The 15,845-nt window shown below is 43.5% G+C and overlaps 1 protein-coding gene across 1 annotated transcript in view; it reads right to left on the minus strand.

Annotated features, from left to right (window-relative positions):
* Window positions 1-15,845, minus strand: part of CTPS1 (CTP synthase 1) — a gene marked incomplete in the record, with an annotated part of 606,469 nt that overhangs the window by 80,072 nt on the left and 510,552 nt on the right. Inside the window, 1 exon segment of the mRNA XM_044060229.1 lies at window positions 5,348-5,391. Within this exon segment, the coding sequence (XP_043916164.1) occupies window positions 5,348-5,391 (44 nt within the window).

Genomic DNA, 15,845 nt, shown 5'->3' on the forward strand with positions numbered 1-15,845 from the left:
ACGATTAGCCATGCTGCAAGATTCAACGTTTGGAGCTGTGTGTGCAGAATTTGGTAGCTCTGAGACAGTAGGTAAGGTGTCTGTGGCAGGTGCCATGGAGGCAGGTGTGACACACTGCGCTGGAGTGGGTAACAGTGTTGGCGAGGCCATTCTGGAGCAATCAGAATCATTTTTGGTTTGTCCTGTCAGACTTAGTAGAACTTTGGACAGCAGACAGAGGGGGAAAGATATAGACCGATAGGTTTTTCCAGCTGAATTATAGAGCATCCACTTTCCATGCTTTTTTGTGATGAATTCTTGTGCAGAATTTGTCCAACTGATAGTTCTGGGGTGAGGCAAAAAGATCTAGGTCTGGACTCCCCCATTTGCATGTCCTGTGGGTCCATAAAATTTCTGCTTAGTTCATCTGCCAGAGTATTTAGTTTTCCTGGCAGGAATGGAGCTTGTAGTTGTATCTGGTAGGTCAAAGCCGTGTTCCACAATGCCATGGCTAGTCTGCAAAGGGGGCATGAATGTGTACCCCCTGCTTGTTTATGTACCACATAACTGTGTTGTCTGTCTTTATCATTAATGGTCCTTGATGAAGGTAGTCCTTGAAGGCTGTCAAGTGCATTCTGTACAGCTAGCATCTTTCTGATTGACATGAAGGTGCATTTGATTTGAGCTCCATTTGCCCTGAATGCACTTTCCTGCCAGATGAGCCCCCAAAACAAAGTCTGATGCGTCTGTAGTTAGGGTTTGGGCAGCAGGGGTTGGAGTGAATGGCAGTCCCTTGTTTTGGTGGCAGGCCTCTGCCCACCATAGGAACTCTAGTTGAAGACAAGGTATGATAGGAATCATTGTTTCCAGGCTGTGACAATGTTGACTCCATAAACTCTAAGTACCACTGAACTTTCCTCATATGCAGTCTTGCATATGGAATTAGAAGAATGCAGGAGGCCATGAACCCCAAGGCTTGCTGAATTTGTCTTGCAGATATAGAGTGGTTTCTGTGGCCACCTGTTTGAAGTAAGTCACCAATTGATTTGCTTTGCTGGCGTAAGGTAAGTCACCTGGGCAGTTGTATTCAAGCTTGCACCCAGGAATGTAATTTTTTGAGAGGGTGCCAGTTGTGATTTCTTTTCGTTTATGGTGTACCCTAGACAAGTTAGAACCCTTTTTTACAAACGCCAGATGCTTTAGAAGAATGTCCTGGTTTTCTGCCTGAATTAGACAATTGTCCATATATGGATATATTTCAATATTTCTTTGCCTGCAAAATGCAATTACTGGAGCCAGGCACTTTGTGAAGACCCTGGGCGCAAGTAAATAAGCCAAAGGGCAGTGCAGAGAACTGGTAATGCAAGTAGCCTGCTTTGAAGCAGAGGTATCTTCTGCAAAATCCCTAACTGGGATATGCAGGTAAGCCTCCTAAGTCGAGAGTTACCAACCAGGCATCTTTGCCTAGCATAGGTAGTAACTGTTGAAGAGTAAGCATTTTGAATTTTGGAATGTCCAGAAATGTGCTTAGAGTGGATAAGTCCAGAATTGGACGCCATGCTGTGTCTTTTCTGGGTACCAGGAAAAGTCTTGAATAGAAACCTTGTCCCTTTTCCTCTTCTGGTACTGGCTGAATAGCCCCCATGTTCATGAGGGACAGAACTTGTTTCTGGGCCTCTGCCTACTGATTTGGGGGCAGGTCTGGCCATCCGTTTGGGGTTGGCAACGTGTGGAAATGAAATCTGTATCCCTGGGATCATCATCTTCTTTCGGCTGTTCCCATTAGGGGTCGCCACAGCAGATCACCTGTTTCCATTTCTTCCTGTCCTCTGCATCTTGCTCAGTCACACCAACCACCTGCATATCCTCTCTCACCACATCCATAAATCTGATCTTAGGCCTTCCTCTTTTCCTGTTACCTGGTAGCTTCATCCTTAGCATCTTTTTCCCAATATACTCAGCATCCCTACTCAGCATGTTCAAACCAACGTAATCGTGTCTCTCTGGCTTTGTCTCCAAACCTTCCAACCTGGGCTGACCCTCTAATATACTTATTCCTAATCCTGTCCACCCTCGTCACACCCAGTGCAAATCTTAACATCTTTAATTCTGCCACATCCAGCTCAAACTCCTGCCTTTTTGTCAATGCCACTGTCTCCAACCCATATAACATAGCTGGTCTCACTACCCTCTTGTAGACCTTCCCTTTCACTCTTACAGGTACTAGTCTGTCACAAATCACTCCTGACACTCTTCTCCACCCACTCCATCATGCCTGTACTCTCTTCACCTCTCTTCCACACTCACCGTTACTCTGAACTATTGACACCAAGTATTTAAACTCATTCACCTTTGCCACCTCTACTCCTTGCATCCTCACCATTCCTCTATCCTCCCTCTCATTCACACACACATATTCTGTCTTAGTCCTGCTGACCTTCATTCCTCTTCTCTCTAGAACATATCTCCATCTCTCCAGTGTCTCCTCCACCTGTTCCCTACTCTCACTACAGATCACAATGTCATCTGCAAACATCACAGTCCACGGGGACTCCTGTCTGATCTCGTCTGTCAACCTGTCCATCACCATTGCAAATAAGAAAGGGCTCAGAGCTGATCCTTGATGCAACCCCACCTCCACCTTAAACGCATCCGTCACTCCCACCGCAGACCTCACCGCTGTCACACTACCCTCGTACATATCCTGTACCACACTTACATACTTTTCTGACACTCCTGACTTCCTCATACAATACCACAACTCCTCTCTAGGCACCCTGTCATATGCGTTCTCTAAGTCTACAAAAACACAATGCAACTCCTGACATTCTCTGTACTTCATCAACACTCTCAGAGCAAAGATCACCAGTTTCATTCAGGAAGTGCCAGTTTCCCCCCCAAAGGGACAGCTAAAAGTTAAGTACTTGGTGAGTGTAGAGGGAAGTCATTGAGACTGTTTACCATAGGGAGGTGCCTTGTTGTTTCCAGATTTGGAGGTGGAGGCACCCCATTGTTTTGCTCAGTTTCTTGTGACTGAAACCTGGAACCTTTGGAATGTCTGGAGTTGACTTGAGTGGCTCTAGTAGGTACTGGAAAGGACCAGTTCTTAGTAGGCCAGTGCCTACTAAATTTTGGAGGTTGCACATTTAAGAAATCTTTCACAGTTTGCATAGATTTAGCTTTATCTTCCATCTTTTTTAACTCTTCTTCAGCCTTATTACCAAAGAGACGGTCCTGTTGTAAAGGAGCATCCAACAATTTTTCTTTAACATGGTCAGGCAGAGTTTGCTCTGAGCCAAGCATGCCTTCTTAGCACAGATCCTGTTACATCAGCCCTGCAAGAGGCCTCCAAGGAATCAAAACCACATTGCAAAGTATGTTTTCCAACTTGTTCAGCTGAATGTAATAAATCCTGTAAATCTTTATTTTCCACACAGTCAGAAATTAACAATTTTCTGTTTAAGTAGTCCCATGATATGCTGTTGATATTTAAGCATATGAAATTGACAGTTTAAAGCCCTGATTGCCAAGGTTGCAGAAGTGTAAATCTTCTTACCCCATCTATCCAGCGCCCTGGAATCTCTATCAGAAGGGGTAGGATTTTTTTTTACAGTAGAGGCATTAATGCCCTTGGGACCTTGAGAAATGGTTTCAGGATAAGCAATAGGATTTTTGAAAAGGAATTTATGGGAGTCAGGAACCCTGTAGTATCTGTCTGGCTTACAAGGAGCCGGAGGCACAGAATCAGGAGCCATACTAGATTCTGAAAAAACAACAATGTCTAGAACAGGAGGTATATAGCCAAAGGTCTATTTTGAGGAAGAAGAAAATCCCCAAGTCTCTTTTTAGATTCAGAGAAATCCTGATTTTCCCAGTGGAAATGTTCCCTTAAGGTACATAAAGTTTCCCCAAAAGAAAAATCCTCAGGGGGAGAAGAAGGAATGGAATCTTCTGCATCAGAGTCCTCATATGTATGGACAGACAAATCCTGTTCATTAGAAGAGTCAGAAGAAATAGAATCCTGTTCAGAAGATTCATATAATCAATGTCTTTTGCCTAGGCCTCTTAGGAGGGGGTTGGCTACCCCTATCAGAGTAATTAAATCTTCAGACATTTTGATCATTTTTTAGGCATAGAGGCCTGCAAATGTGGCATTGTTTTTTTAGACATAGATTTAGATTTTGGCCTTAGTTTTGAAGATGGCGTCGGTCTAATATACAAATCTGTAGGCCTAAAAGCACCCTCAGAAGCCGGTGCCTGCACAGCGGCTCCGGACCCATCTAAGGTAGAGACAGCCACGGGTTCCATAATTGAAGCACTTTGCGGCATACTGGACTCCAAATTGGTCTCAGTAGAGGCCTGAGAATCAGAAGTAGCAGGTATCAGGGGCTGCGAAAGCACCTCGAGTACTGGCGACTGGCTTAGGAGAAGCGTCATTGTCAGTTTTGGACCTAGACGGTCTGTCTCTGTCTTTTTCTTTGTGTTTTTTTGGTATTCCGGTAGTCGGACTAACAGATGACATTTCTGGATAATTAAATCCAGAGCAAAATATTCAGAAGCAAAAATATACAGACGTTTAATCGTGCATTGATTAAATTTAGCAGAAAACAGACAGCAAGGTCCATTGTGGTCAGGGCCTAGGCAAGGAATACAGTACAAATGAAAATCCTTATGAGGTATTTGCTTCCCACAAGTAATGCAATTATTAACTTTTACTGACATCGGTAAGGAGCAAGAAAAAGTTTCCCCATTGGAGTACTTAGCTTTTAGTTGAAGACTTTGGTTCTGAAACTCGAGAACGAAAATTTCAGGAGTCAGCTGACCGGCACTTGCAAACTTGCTTCTGCTTTGGGCACCACGCGGCAAGAAAGACTGATGTAATGACGTCGGCTGTATGTTTTATACCCCTGACGTCATGGAAGAAGGGACAGCAACCGATGCAGGACCCAAGACTTTGTTAATCAAGCCGACTGAGGGCAACCTGCCAGCAGATTACCCAAATGTAATGACTGCAACAGTGAAACACGAAGATCATCATTAAAACGGCATAAATTTTCTAAGCAGCAAATGCACGGGCTTTTCAACAATGAATACCAGGATTTGGATGTCGAATGTATATGCTGCAGACTTGGCAGTATACAATGCCATAATATGTGCAGGCAAACAGAGTAAACCCTCCTGAGTGAGGGAATTTGGAGAAAAATAACAGTAGTATGATAGAAAAGTCCACTGCTGAAGGTCCCCATTGCTTAATCCTTACCATACTTTCAGATTTTGCCTTTTACATTATCTGTATAGAAATATCATTTATCAAATACTAAATGGAGTCAATGATTGAAGAAAACACAAGCATCTCAAAAATACTTACTACTGGATGGGCAGTCTGTGGATCGAATTCTGTGGAGTTAGCATCTTTTGAAGAAAACACAAATATAAACATACATTAGGAATGCAATCCGCAATTTCACAGAAAACTGCACAGCAGATATTTCACTTATAACAAACAGGTAACAAAAACAGCAATGCACTGGTGATGTGAACCCAACACTGGCAGAGCAAGCATATGCACAAAACATGTACAAGTTAGTAAAATCACACATTTAAGGGGAGGAAGACAATGGCAAGAGGACAAAGTATAAAGGAAAGCAAAACATTAAAATCTCTACCTTATCTTCAGGAGGACTCTGCTTACTAAGCATATGTTTAGTAAAGTTAGAACACAGAATATACCCAATACTTAAACACCTAAAAGCCTAATGGCCAGCTAAGACATATGTAACACTAGGATAAAGTTATACCAACTTACCTAAAAAAATATGCAACAGCAAGTGCAAAAAACTCATCAGTAAATTTACTGTTATAGATAGGCAAGTAAGACAATATACTTGGCCACTTTGCTAGAACACTCCTCTGATACCTTATCCTCTATTGGGTCCTTATGCAGGAATATCTTTCTAATACAAAAATTAAGAAAAAAAAAACACTGACCCTGCCTAACTAAGATGGAAAATTTGTTTATCATTTTGCTCGTCATGAGTCTTCTCATTGTATTCATTCCACAAGTGTGCCTAATTAACAGAGGAAAATTGGTTTCAGACAATGTGAAGAGGTAATGTATTGCTATAAAACCATTATAAGTGGTAGCATAAACCGATAAAGGAAGTACAGCTGTGCAGAAGCTTACAACTGTAGATGTAAAAAAACTGCTTTCACATGCAGAACTAGTAAACTGAAAAACAACCAAAATGTGCAACAGGCACAGCCAAGGAAACTAACATCTCGTTTCACAAGCCTTCTTTAGAATCTAAAGTGCATGTACATAAACATCGGAAATGCATGTTTTATGACTTTTAAAAAATGATAATGCACTGATCATGTGATTAAAAAAATATATAAATATTTGTGTGCATGCACTTTAGGTTCTGAGGAAGTCTCAGAAGGCAATCAATTGAATGGTTTTGTAAATGAAAATTAGTTTGCCTCTGCTGTGGGTGTTTTTTTTTTTTTTTTTTTATAAATAGTTTACAACTGTAAAGGCAGGAGCATTTTCACTTTTTCAGTAATAATGCCCGACCGAGACTTCTGTTGCATGCAGCCTTATGTATGGCCCATCATCCATAACTTAACACCCCTATCACTCCAGACTAGATGGATGCCCTCTCACGTGGGCATCAGGATATCAGTAGTATAGGAGACATCACCCACACCCTCCTTAACTCTTTCTTGCCTTATTAACAGGTATTCATAGCTGTCTGATACCAGGGCACTGGCTATCCTGGTGGGGTGAGCCCCTATGAAGGCAGTTCAACCAGATACAATCCTTAAATTATTCCCTTCAATGGAGCATTGAGTTTGTACTCAGTCTTGCAATGGGTGTGACAAGTCTTAAAAATCACACACATCTCTAGAACCGCAAGTGTTATTAGAAAACCATAAATGGCAAACTATTCAGCACAAAGAAATCTTTACAGTGACTAAATTCATCGATTCAAGGGTCTTAAAATTAGTTTTATAAGCTACAATAAAAACAATACATTTTTTGTAAAATTGTACAAATAGCTTCTCAGCAACTATTCAAGTAGCAAACATACTGCCAGCAGCATTTTCTTCACACAGCTGTGAGCTTTCATGAGGCTAGGCAGTTGTGTGTCACTTGACGGAAACATTTATTGAAATAGGAAGATTATTGCAATACAAAAATATATAAATATTCAGCATCTCTTTAGATATACCAGACTGAGTTCAAATATCAATACAGTTGTGTGTGCCATCACGTAAGCTTTAAAATGAAATCTTCTAATACTTTGTAAATAGCATAGTTTTAGAATTACTAATACAAATATAAACTATTTGACACTTACAGGCATAACAGAAAAATATAATAGAAAAATTTGCATAACACTTGAGAGGCATTACTGTGGTATTGTGCAAGGATGTGTGGGAATCCCTTCACACTACATGAGCTTTAAAGCCTCAATGTCATGTATTACTACCAAAGCTTCTTTTATGTTGACGCATTTTCTTCTGCTTTGTCCTAATCTACTTGGAGCTTTAGCTATCTTGACTAGGCTCCCCATGCTTGGTCACAGGAGTCTGGGGTGAGCTTTGGGTGTCTGGGTAGAGTCTGAATTGTACCCCTCAGTTATGGTGCACTTGCTATATCAATCATAACGGCACACTTGACAACATTCTAGAAACTGGGAGTGCTGGCACCATGTAATGCTCAAAAGCCACAGAGCTTTCCTTATATACAGCCTTATTAGGGAGTACCATAAAAAGTAAGGAAGACATGTAAACCCAGAACTTTCAGGAACTCCTCGGCAGTAACCATGTCCTGCTGAGCTACTGATGCACAGTAGCATGTCAGAAAGAGCACATCCTTCAAAGGGAGGAAAGGTCTTCTGCCGTTGTGTCCAACAGCACCCCTTTGAATAGGGCTTATCTTGAGGGTGTTATATGGTATTTGGTAGATTTAGAGAGAGCCAGGTTTTGAAAATAATTCAGTGTTAACTGAAAGGTCTTCTTTTTCTCTTAAAGTCTTTCCACATGGATGAACCAGTTGCTCAGCTATTTACACACCTGATTGCACGTAATGCTGAAACAGGCTGCAAAAGGAGATGGGCACTTTGATCTGCAGCACCTAAGGTATTCCCAAAGGGGAAGGAAGTGAACAAGCAGTGGTAAACCCTCTGTTTTAAAGCCAAGGAAACATTTGTGCATCCTGGTATTTGAAAGCAGGCATCCTTTAGGTGCAGAATGGCAATGTAAACCTGAAAGAAAGTATAGGCGGAAGGTTTTGCAAGTTAGCATTTTGATACCCTTATGAACTCATTTAACTAGAATCAGAGGTAGTACAGCGGTAGCATTGCCTCACAGCAAGAGGTTCTCCTGTTCAGTTCTTGTCTGGAGTGCCTTCTGCATGTCCTTCCTCGTGGTCGAGTGGCCTACGAAAGACATGCGTGAATGGGCGTGCCTTCACTGAAGGTTGGTCTGGCAACTCGGCACCATAAAAATCTACTGCCAATCATTAGCGGACCGGAGTTCCGTTGTGGCGATCCCTAACCGGGAAAAAGCCAAAACGACAAAACAAACTCATTTAACTGACAAGTTTAAAATGGATCTTAAGGGTCTGTCTTAACAATCTAGAGTAACAGCCTCCACCCTCCTCTGTATTTGGTAAGCTCTCTATAACCCCCTGTGACTATGTGAGGTATTGCCATTTATGCCAGGGTGAACAGGGCAGTGTATGTTTAATACACAGCATAGTTAGCTGGAGTTTTGTAAATAATTTTGCCTCATTTCACTCACACTGACTTGTTCAGATGCTTGTGTTAAAAATGTATCAGTGTTGTTATGACGGATTAAATGTACATGTTTAAACAAAAAATTCTGAAAGTGAAGAGTAGACGTTTTTTGAAATTATTCCATAATTTTCAAATACTGCAACAGATCTTAGCAACGGTCTGAGTGAGAATTGTACTAGAGTCAGGTGATGTTATTCTATAACCAGCACTGAGAGGATGGAACTCCCATAGCAGTGTTTTGTTTTCTTTGGAACCTAATATAAAGATCTATGACAGTTATCAGTCAGTTGACTGAGTCCAGTTTTAGTAAGAAGCTCATCACCTTGCCTTGTGGAAATAAGCATCTCGAGAGTCTAATCTTGCCTTGCTGTTTTAATTTAGCTAGGGAACAGTTATTCTTCATACAGGAAATAGTGAGATTAGTTAAATATTATTTTTCTTCATCTATTTGAATCTGTACGACTGTGTTATCTGTACTTCTGTGCCAAACGCTGGTGTTTATTGTATTTCGATATTTATTATTCTCATGTTTTCTATTTTATTTATTAAATATTTTAATACCTTTCATTGTGGCTGGTCTTTTACAGAAAACATTTAACATCTTGAGAGTACTTGTGCTTATTTTAGTGACACCTTCGCCACTCCGAAAAACCTTGCTGCTTTGATTACATACTACCGTTTATATTAGAATTGGTTTTAAATCTGTATAATTGGATACCCTTTTTAAGAGCCTGAGAGTAGTTGACTGGTGACAAAGTAGCTACCTTATAGTCTGGGCAGAAGGGGTACAGCTAGTAAATCTGTACAGGCCTTTCCCAGGGATGTGCGTGTCTGTGTGAAAATCAAATACCCAGGTGTGGATGTGTCAACTACTTGGAAACGGGGGACAGTGCTCCAAAGTGAGTCTCGTTTGGGATCTGGATAGACTGTCCAGTCCCAGTCTGGAGCGTACTCCCTGTGTGCTCTTCGGGAAAACTCTGCGTGATGCAGAGAACTGCATCTGAAAATACTGTGTAAACTCATTCCTGTTTTAGTGACAGTCTCTCATCAGTGAAAGTGGTGAGGATTGAGGCTCCATGATTACTGCCCTGGGGAAAAGGAGCCGTCACACCTCCCTGTACCAGGTGGTCTTGCATACAGGAGTGTACTAAAAAAACCTTTCATCTCTTGGAACTGGGGAGAACCTTGGAGCAACTTTCTTAAGAAATGCAGTGTGCAGCTTTATGCCAACATCTATCATCACAGCTCTATGAAACAGCTTTCCATTTTTCCAGACCCCCATCCTCTGGGTTGGGAAGGTTTGGTGAAAGAGGGTTGAGAAGTTTGATATGGAAGTGTAACACTTAGATGTTTCCCCAAGAGGGTCTTTGGTCCTAAGGGCTACAGATCTTCCTCTAGGTATAACCATCTCTGCTTGCAGTGCTCTTCCCTACCCTTTTACTAATTTTCCTTTCTCCTGTCCCTAGCAAAAAGTCAGTTTTTGGTAAGATACTTTCTATTATCAGTAAAATGGAGAGAAAGACTGATCTGATGTTGTTAATCTTCATTCATTCCTTACTGATGGGTGTCGGTTCCGTCCTCGGAACAGAGTTGACCACTATAAGAAGCACGCGCCAGCTAAAAACTCTCCAGCTAAGCTTTTACCCACAATGCCCGTTATCCATATTACCTCAGATCTCGTTTGCCACATATGAAACAAGATGCGTCAGGCCAGCTCTCAGCTAAGTCAGTTAAAACTTTTCAATACTAGTTTAAATTGTTTGCCTTTCTTAAAACTTTTATTTTTCTCTGTTTAATCACAATCTTGTGCATCTACATGTCCTCCCTTTTTCTCCCCCCGCCCCCCCCCTTTTTTTTTTTTTACCAAGTTTGGTATTCTATGTACCATCGATGGTACAAGCCTTTCCCTTACCCGTTGGGTATTTCTCTTACCACTGTTGGTAATACTTTTCCTTTCCTCTATTCTTAAAAAAAACTTTCCTGTCTGTCTTGTGTGACTTGCTACTGCTGTTACTTGACTTTGATATGTCAGACATAAAAGGAATCACGGCTTCAAAAGCTGTACTCTGTGTGATAGGAAAATGCCCAATGTGGATAATCATCCTATGTGTACTGTCTAGGGGTACGTCACCTTTCCTGTGAAACCCCTTGTGAAATTTGGAAAGGCTTCAGCTCCTGTACGTTAACAGAGCGCAAGAACAAGTTAAAGTTGAGAGGTCTATTACAATCTCCTTTCGAAGAGGCTCTCTCTGAGTCGGAGGGCTCACCCCCTCCTAAGAGAGAACATAAGATGAGCAAATCCTTACCCTCCTCATGACACTGAAACTAAACAGTCGGAACCGAAACTAAAAGTCCTTAAATTGGCAATATCCTTGGCTCTGGGACCTAACCCTTTGACCTCAGCACAGACTTCGGTTCCAAGACAACTGGCTTCGGTGCCGTCTTCTTCAGCACCTATGTTCTCACTGACCACGGCTCCGACAAATTCTTCAGCAATGGCACAGACCCACCTTTCGGCACCAAAAATAGTTGTCCCAGATCCGGACACTTCCCCCTTCCCTGTACTTCATATATTGGTCTTTCGACCTCAGTGCTGAAAGGTCGAATCACTCCTCGGACCAGATATTCCCCTGTCAGTGGACCCATTTTTTGGCCAGCAATACAGTCCCTTTTTAGAGCACCCTATTTTCACCTTCATGGATGCCCACCCGCTCCTCCAAGAGTCTTAGAACTTCATGTAGTAAGGCTTGTGGATCAGCTCTTGGTGGGCACTGGAATATCAACCTCCAACCAAAACCTCCCTCCCATCCGAAGCCAAGGGATCTTCTCCAAAGACTCCACAATATTTTTATCCTTTTACCTCCCCTTGAGGGATTCGGAGCATTCGTCACCAACGCAAACCCCGGTTCCAGCTTTTTCAGTACTGGTGGTAGATCTTACCATGGTACAGAAGCCTATCCTTGGGCCTTCGACTCTCCCAGAGCTGGGACTGGTCTGTCAGCACAGTGTTCCCTGGTACAGCTTCTCTCTTTTGCATGTCTGCCATGGTTACAGTCACTTTGACAGAGCCATCTCTCCTCCTGTGGCTCCCTCCCTGTCAGCGGGTTCTTCAGAGCAGGGTGTGACCCGGTCCCTGAGGTTGTCTTTCTTGGTTCCAGGCTGCCACCCCTCTTTGGGAGGACTTGCTTTTCAGGTGATGGAGAGGGCACAGGCTTCAGTAGGCTCTCAGTTGGTCCCTCCAGTGCCGGAGATCCACCCTTTCCCTTCCTCTGAGCCACAGCTGACTCAGCCCACTACTCATGGACACTGGGCTCGAGAACCTCAAGACATGCTTCAGCAAGGTTCCCCCCCTCTGCAGGAATCGCCTCGGATACCCCCGAAGAGGCTCCTCACAAGAGATCATGCAAGAGGAAGCATGTGGATTTCCCAGAGGAATCTCTGACCTAAGATACAGACTATGATGATGGGGAAGTGTCCCCATGGTTGCCCCCTGACAAGGTCTCCTTTGCAGACATCGTAGAAATCCTGAAGGTGATTTGAAGTCCACCACCCCTTCCTCTAAGAAGTCCATATTTTTGCAGGCTTTCCGGGCTCCACCTTCCATCTCCTGAGTGACCCCACCTGCAGAAGACCTCATCCAGCTCATCGTGCAGCATGAGTGGAAGAGTCCTGATACCAGTGAACCGGATGCCTCAGAGGCCAGACAAAATTATTTCCCCTCCAGAGAACAACCCACCCTGGCCCAATGGCCTTTCGGTAGATGTTGTGGTGGTGGCCACTAAAAAAAGAGCTCGCCGAGAAGAGCACTACTGTCCATCCCGCAAAAAGGGAGTCTCGGGCGAAAGACTTGGGAAGCGGGTGTATTCTTCAGCGACATTTGCATCCGGTCCCTGAATTATCTGGCACACTTTACTCGGCTTCAGAGAGACCTAATTTCAGAACTCTCAGAAACCCTGGCAGGGGCAGTCTCTGATGAGATATAGAACAAAGTTGCTTTACAGCTTGCGACTCTGGAGTTCATCTCTAATTCGCCCATGAGATTGATTTTCCACTCTACCGAAGGGGAGGCTAGAGCAACGGGTGCAGGCATTGTTACAAGACATCAAGCCTGGATGCACTTGTGACTTTGCAGATCCTTTTAAGTCTTCTATCCTAAATGCCCCTGTAGAGGCCTAATCTCTTTTTGGCCCAAAGGTAAAAGACACTTTAGCCAGGTGTGAAAAGGATGGTAAGACCTTGTCTGCAGTAGGCATATGTTTTTCCACAACAATGATCCTATTCCAGGAATCAGAGGAGTGGAAAGATGTGGTACAAAAAATCCCAAGATCCTTTCCATAACGCACGTGGCGAGTTTTCCCCCCGGGGTAGAGGAGGGAACTCATCTGGAAGACGTCCCTTTAGAGGCAGAGGGGGTCCACATAACCAGGGGTCCAGAGATTCATTCGTTGGACAGCCCTATCAGCTCTCCTGAAGAGTGGCGCAACTGCTTGCCTCTGGAAGCTGTCAGGGGTTGTTTTTCTCTGCACCACTTTGCCCGGCAAAAAAATAACCTCAGAACGTGCTGGAGGGACAGATTCATCACCCAGAGACTCCCTATGCTGTGGAACAAAATCCCGGTACATGTGAGGCAGAGCACCTCTCTGGCCTTGTTCAAGAGGAATCTTGACCAATGGATGGGAGATTGCAGATATACCCCAGGGATTACTTCAGTGTCACTGCTTGACAGAGGCACAGCAAAATGATAGGCATAGTTTTTATTCAAACTAAAGGGGTGGCGAAAGCCACATAACTATGGGCTAGGCTTATAAATGCCCTTGGGCAGATAGCCTAGTATGAACCTATGAACTCTTGGGTGCAGACGATAATTACCAGAGGTTATCACATTCCCTTCAATATTTTCCCAAAGGCCCTTAAGGTGCATTCCCGATGTTCCACCCAGTCAAAGGGAATCAGCAGCTCTAGAAATCCAAAAGTTGCTTCAAAAAAGAGAGTCATCCAAACAGTCCCTCCAGACTAAATGTTTTTTTTACTCAAGGTTCTTTTTAGTGCCAAAGAAAACAGAGGACTGAAGGCCAATTCTGGACCTCAGCATCCAAAACAAATTTGCCCAACAAGCAAAATTTCGGATGGTCACGGTACAGTCTATGCTCCCCTTCCTGGGCAAAGACTATTTAATGTGCTCTATAGATCTTCAGGATGAGTATTACCACATAAAAATGGACAAGTGCTCCAGAAGATTTCTCCGCTTCTGGCCTGGAGTCAATCACTACCAATTCCTAGCACTGCCCTTTGGTGTTTCCAAAGCCCCCAGAGTGTTTACTAAATCCATGGCAGTGGTAACAGCTCAATTGAGACGGCAAGGATTCCAGGTGTTTCCATATCTAGTCGATTGGCTCCTCACTGCCCCAACCAACCAGCTACTACTTTCAGCGATCCATTACACCCTACGTCTCTTGAAACACCTAGGGATAACAGTAAACAAGGACAAATGCAAACTAATCCCTTCTGAAAGACTGGAGTTCATATTGACAGAATTCAATACCCAGTCTTGCCTGGTCTACCTCCCTCTTCACAGGATACAGAGACTCAGATCACAACTCAGAGTGACACTCAGTCAAGACAAAGTGCCAGCTCGAGCAGTCCAACTACTAGGGTCCATGGCAGCATCTATCACAATGGTTCTACTGGCAAGACTGCACATGAGGCTTCTTCAGTGGTTTTTGCCAACACAATGGTCCCCTTTGAATCTCTCCATGATATTTCAGATCAGGATAATAAATCAGTGCAAACAAGACTTACGCTGGTGGATGAAGCCAGAAGAGAAACTATAGAGTCTACCTTTCTCCCCTTCTCAGCCCAAAGCCATAGTGACCATGGACGCCTCCCTGATCTGAGGGGGGGGGGCACTACCAGGGAAAGACTGTCCAAGGCACTTGGTCATCCATAGAGGCCAATCTGCATATCCGTGTTCTAGAACTGAGGGAAGTGCTTGTAGCATTGGAAGCATTTCAATCTGTTCTCCCTTCAGAAACAATTGCCATCCAGTACGACAACAGGTTAGTAGTCTGGTACAACAAACGAGGCGGAACCAAGTCCTACCCATTGTGTCATGAGAATTTGGCAATGGGCAATAGCTTCCAACCGCTTTCAGATAGCGGTGCACATTCTTGAGGATTACAACGTAATTGCAGACAAGTTGAGCAGATGCATTCTCCTGCCTCACGAGTGCTCTCTCAATCCTGTCATAGCGAAGAAGATATTCAGTCGCTGGGGCCAGTCTCTGCGATCTGATCGCATCCCCCACAAATTACAAATGCAGCAGCTACTTTGTCCTAATTCCCCTGAAGGGGGAGACCCCAAGTGACGCTCTTGTACATGACTGGCCCAAGGGACTTTATGTGTACCCTCCTCTCCCACTGATCCCCCAATTCTTGATGAAGGCTTATCAGTTGAAAATCAGAGTAATCCTCATTGCACCCTGCTGGCCACAATAAATTTGGTTCCCCTTTCTTTGGCCTCACCTACTACAGCAACCCTGGATTCTGGATCCAATTCTGGAACTATCACATCCACAGGGACTGACATATCCAAATTTATCGAACCTCAAGCTGACAGCTTGCTTCCTCCACTTTCGGTGGTTGCCAGGCAGAACAACCTGTTCTCCCCTGTCCGTCACATTCTTCTGGCTTTCCACAAACCATCCACTAGGAAACTCTCAGCAAATGGAAAAGATTCATTATCTGGTTTAGAGAAAAAGGAATAAATCCCTTTTCAGCACTGCTACTGATGGTTTTAGATGATCCAACTAATCCTTTGCTCTGGAGCTGCAGCTTCTACTATTTGAGTACACCTGGCAGCAATTTCTAACTTCAACAATGGTTTTGAAGGCTCCTCAATCTCTCTCAGTCTCTGTAAAACCTTTTTGAAGGGAGTTTTACATATCAGACCCCCACTTCAAACAACCGATTAAGCCATGGAATATGACACTGGTTTACATGTCTTGGCTCGCCCTCCTTTTGAATCTGCTGCCAATTGTGACTTAAAATTTTTATCCTGGAAAAC

The sequence above is a fragment of the Protopterus annectens genome, chromosome 1.part2 (assembly GCF_019279795.1).
Source record: "Protopterus annectens isolate FY-2018-M chromosome 1.part2, PAN1.0, whole genome shotgun sequence".
In the NCBI taxonomy this organism is placed as follows: Eukaryota; Metazoa; Chordata; order Ceratodontiformes; family Protopteridae; genus Protopterus; species Protopterus annectens.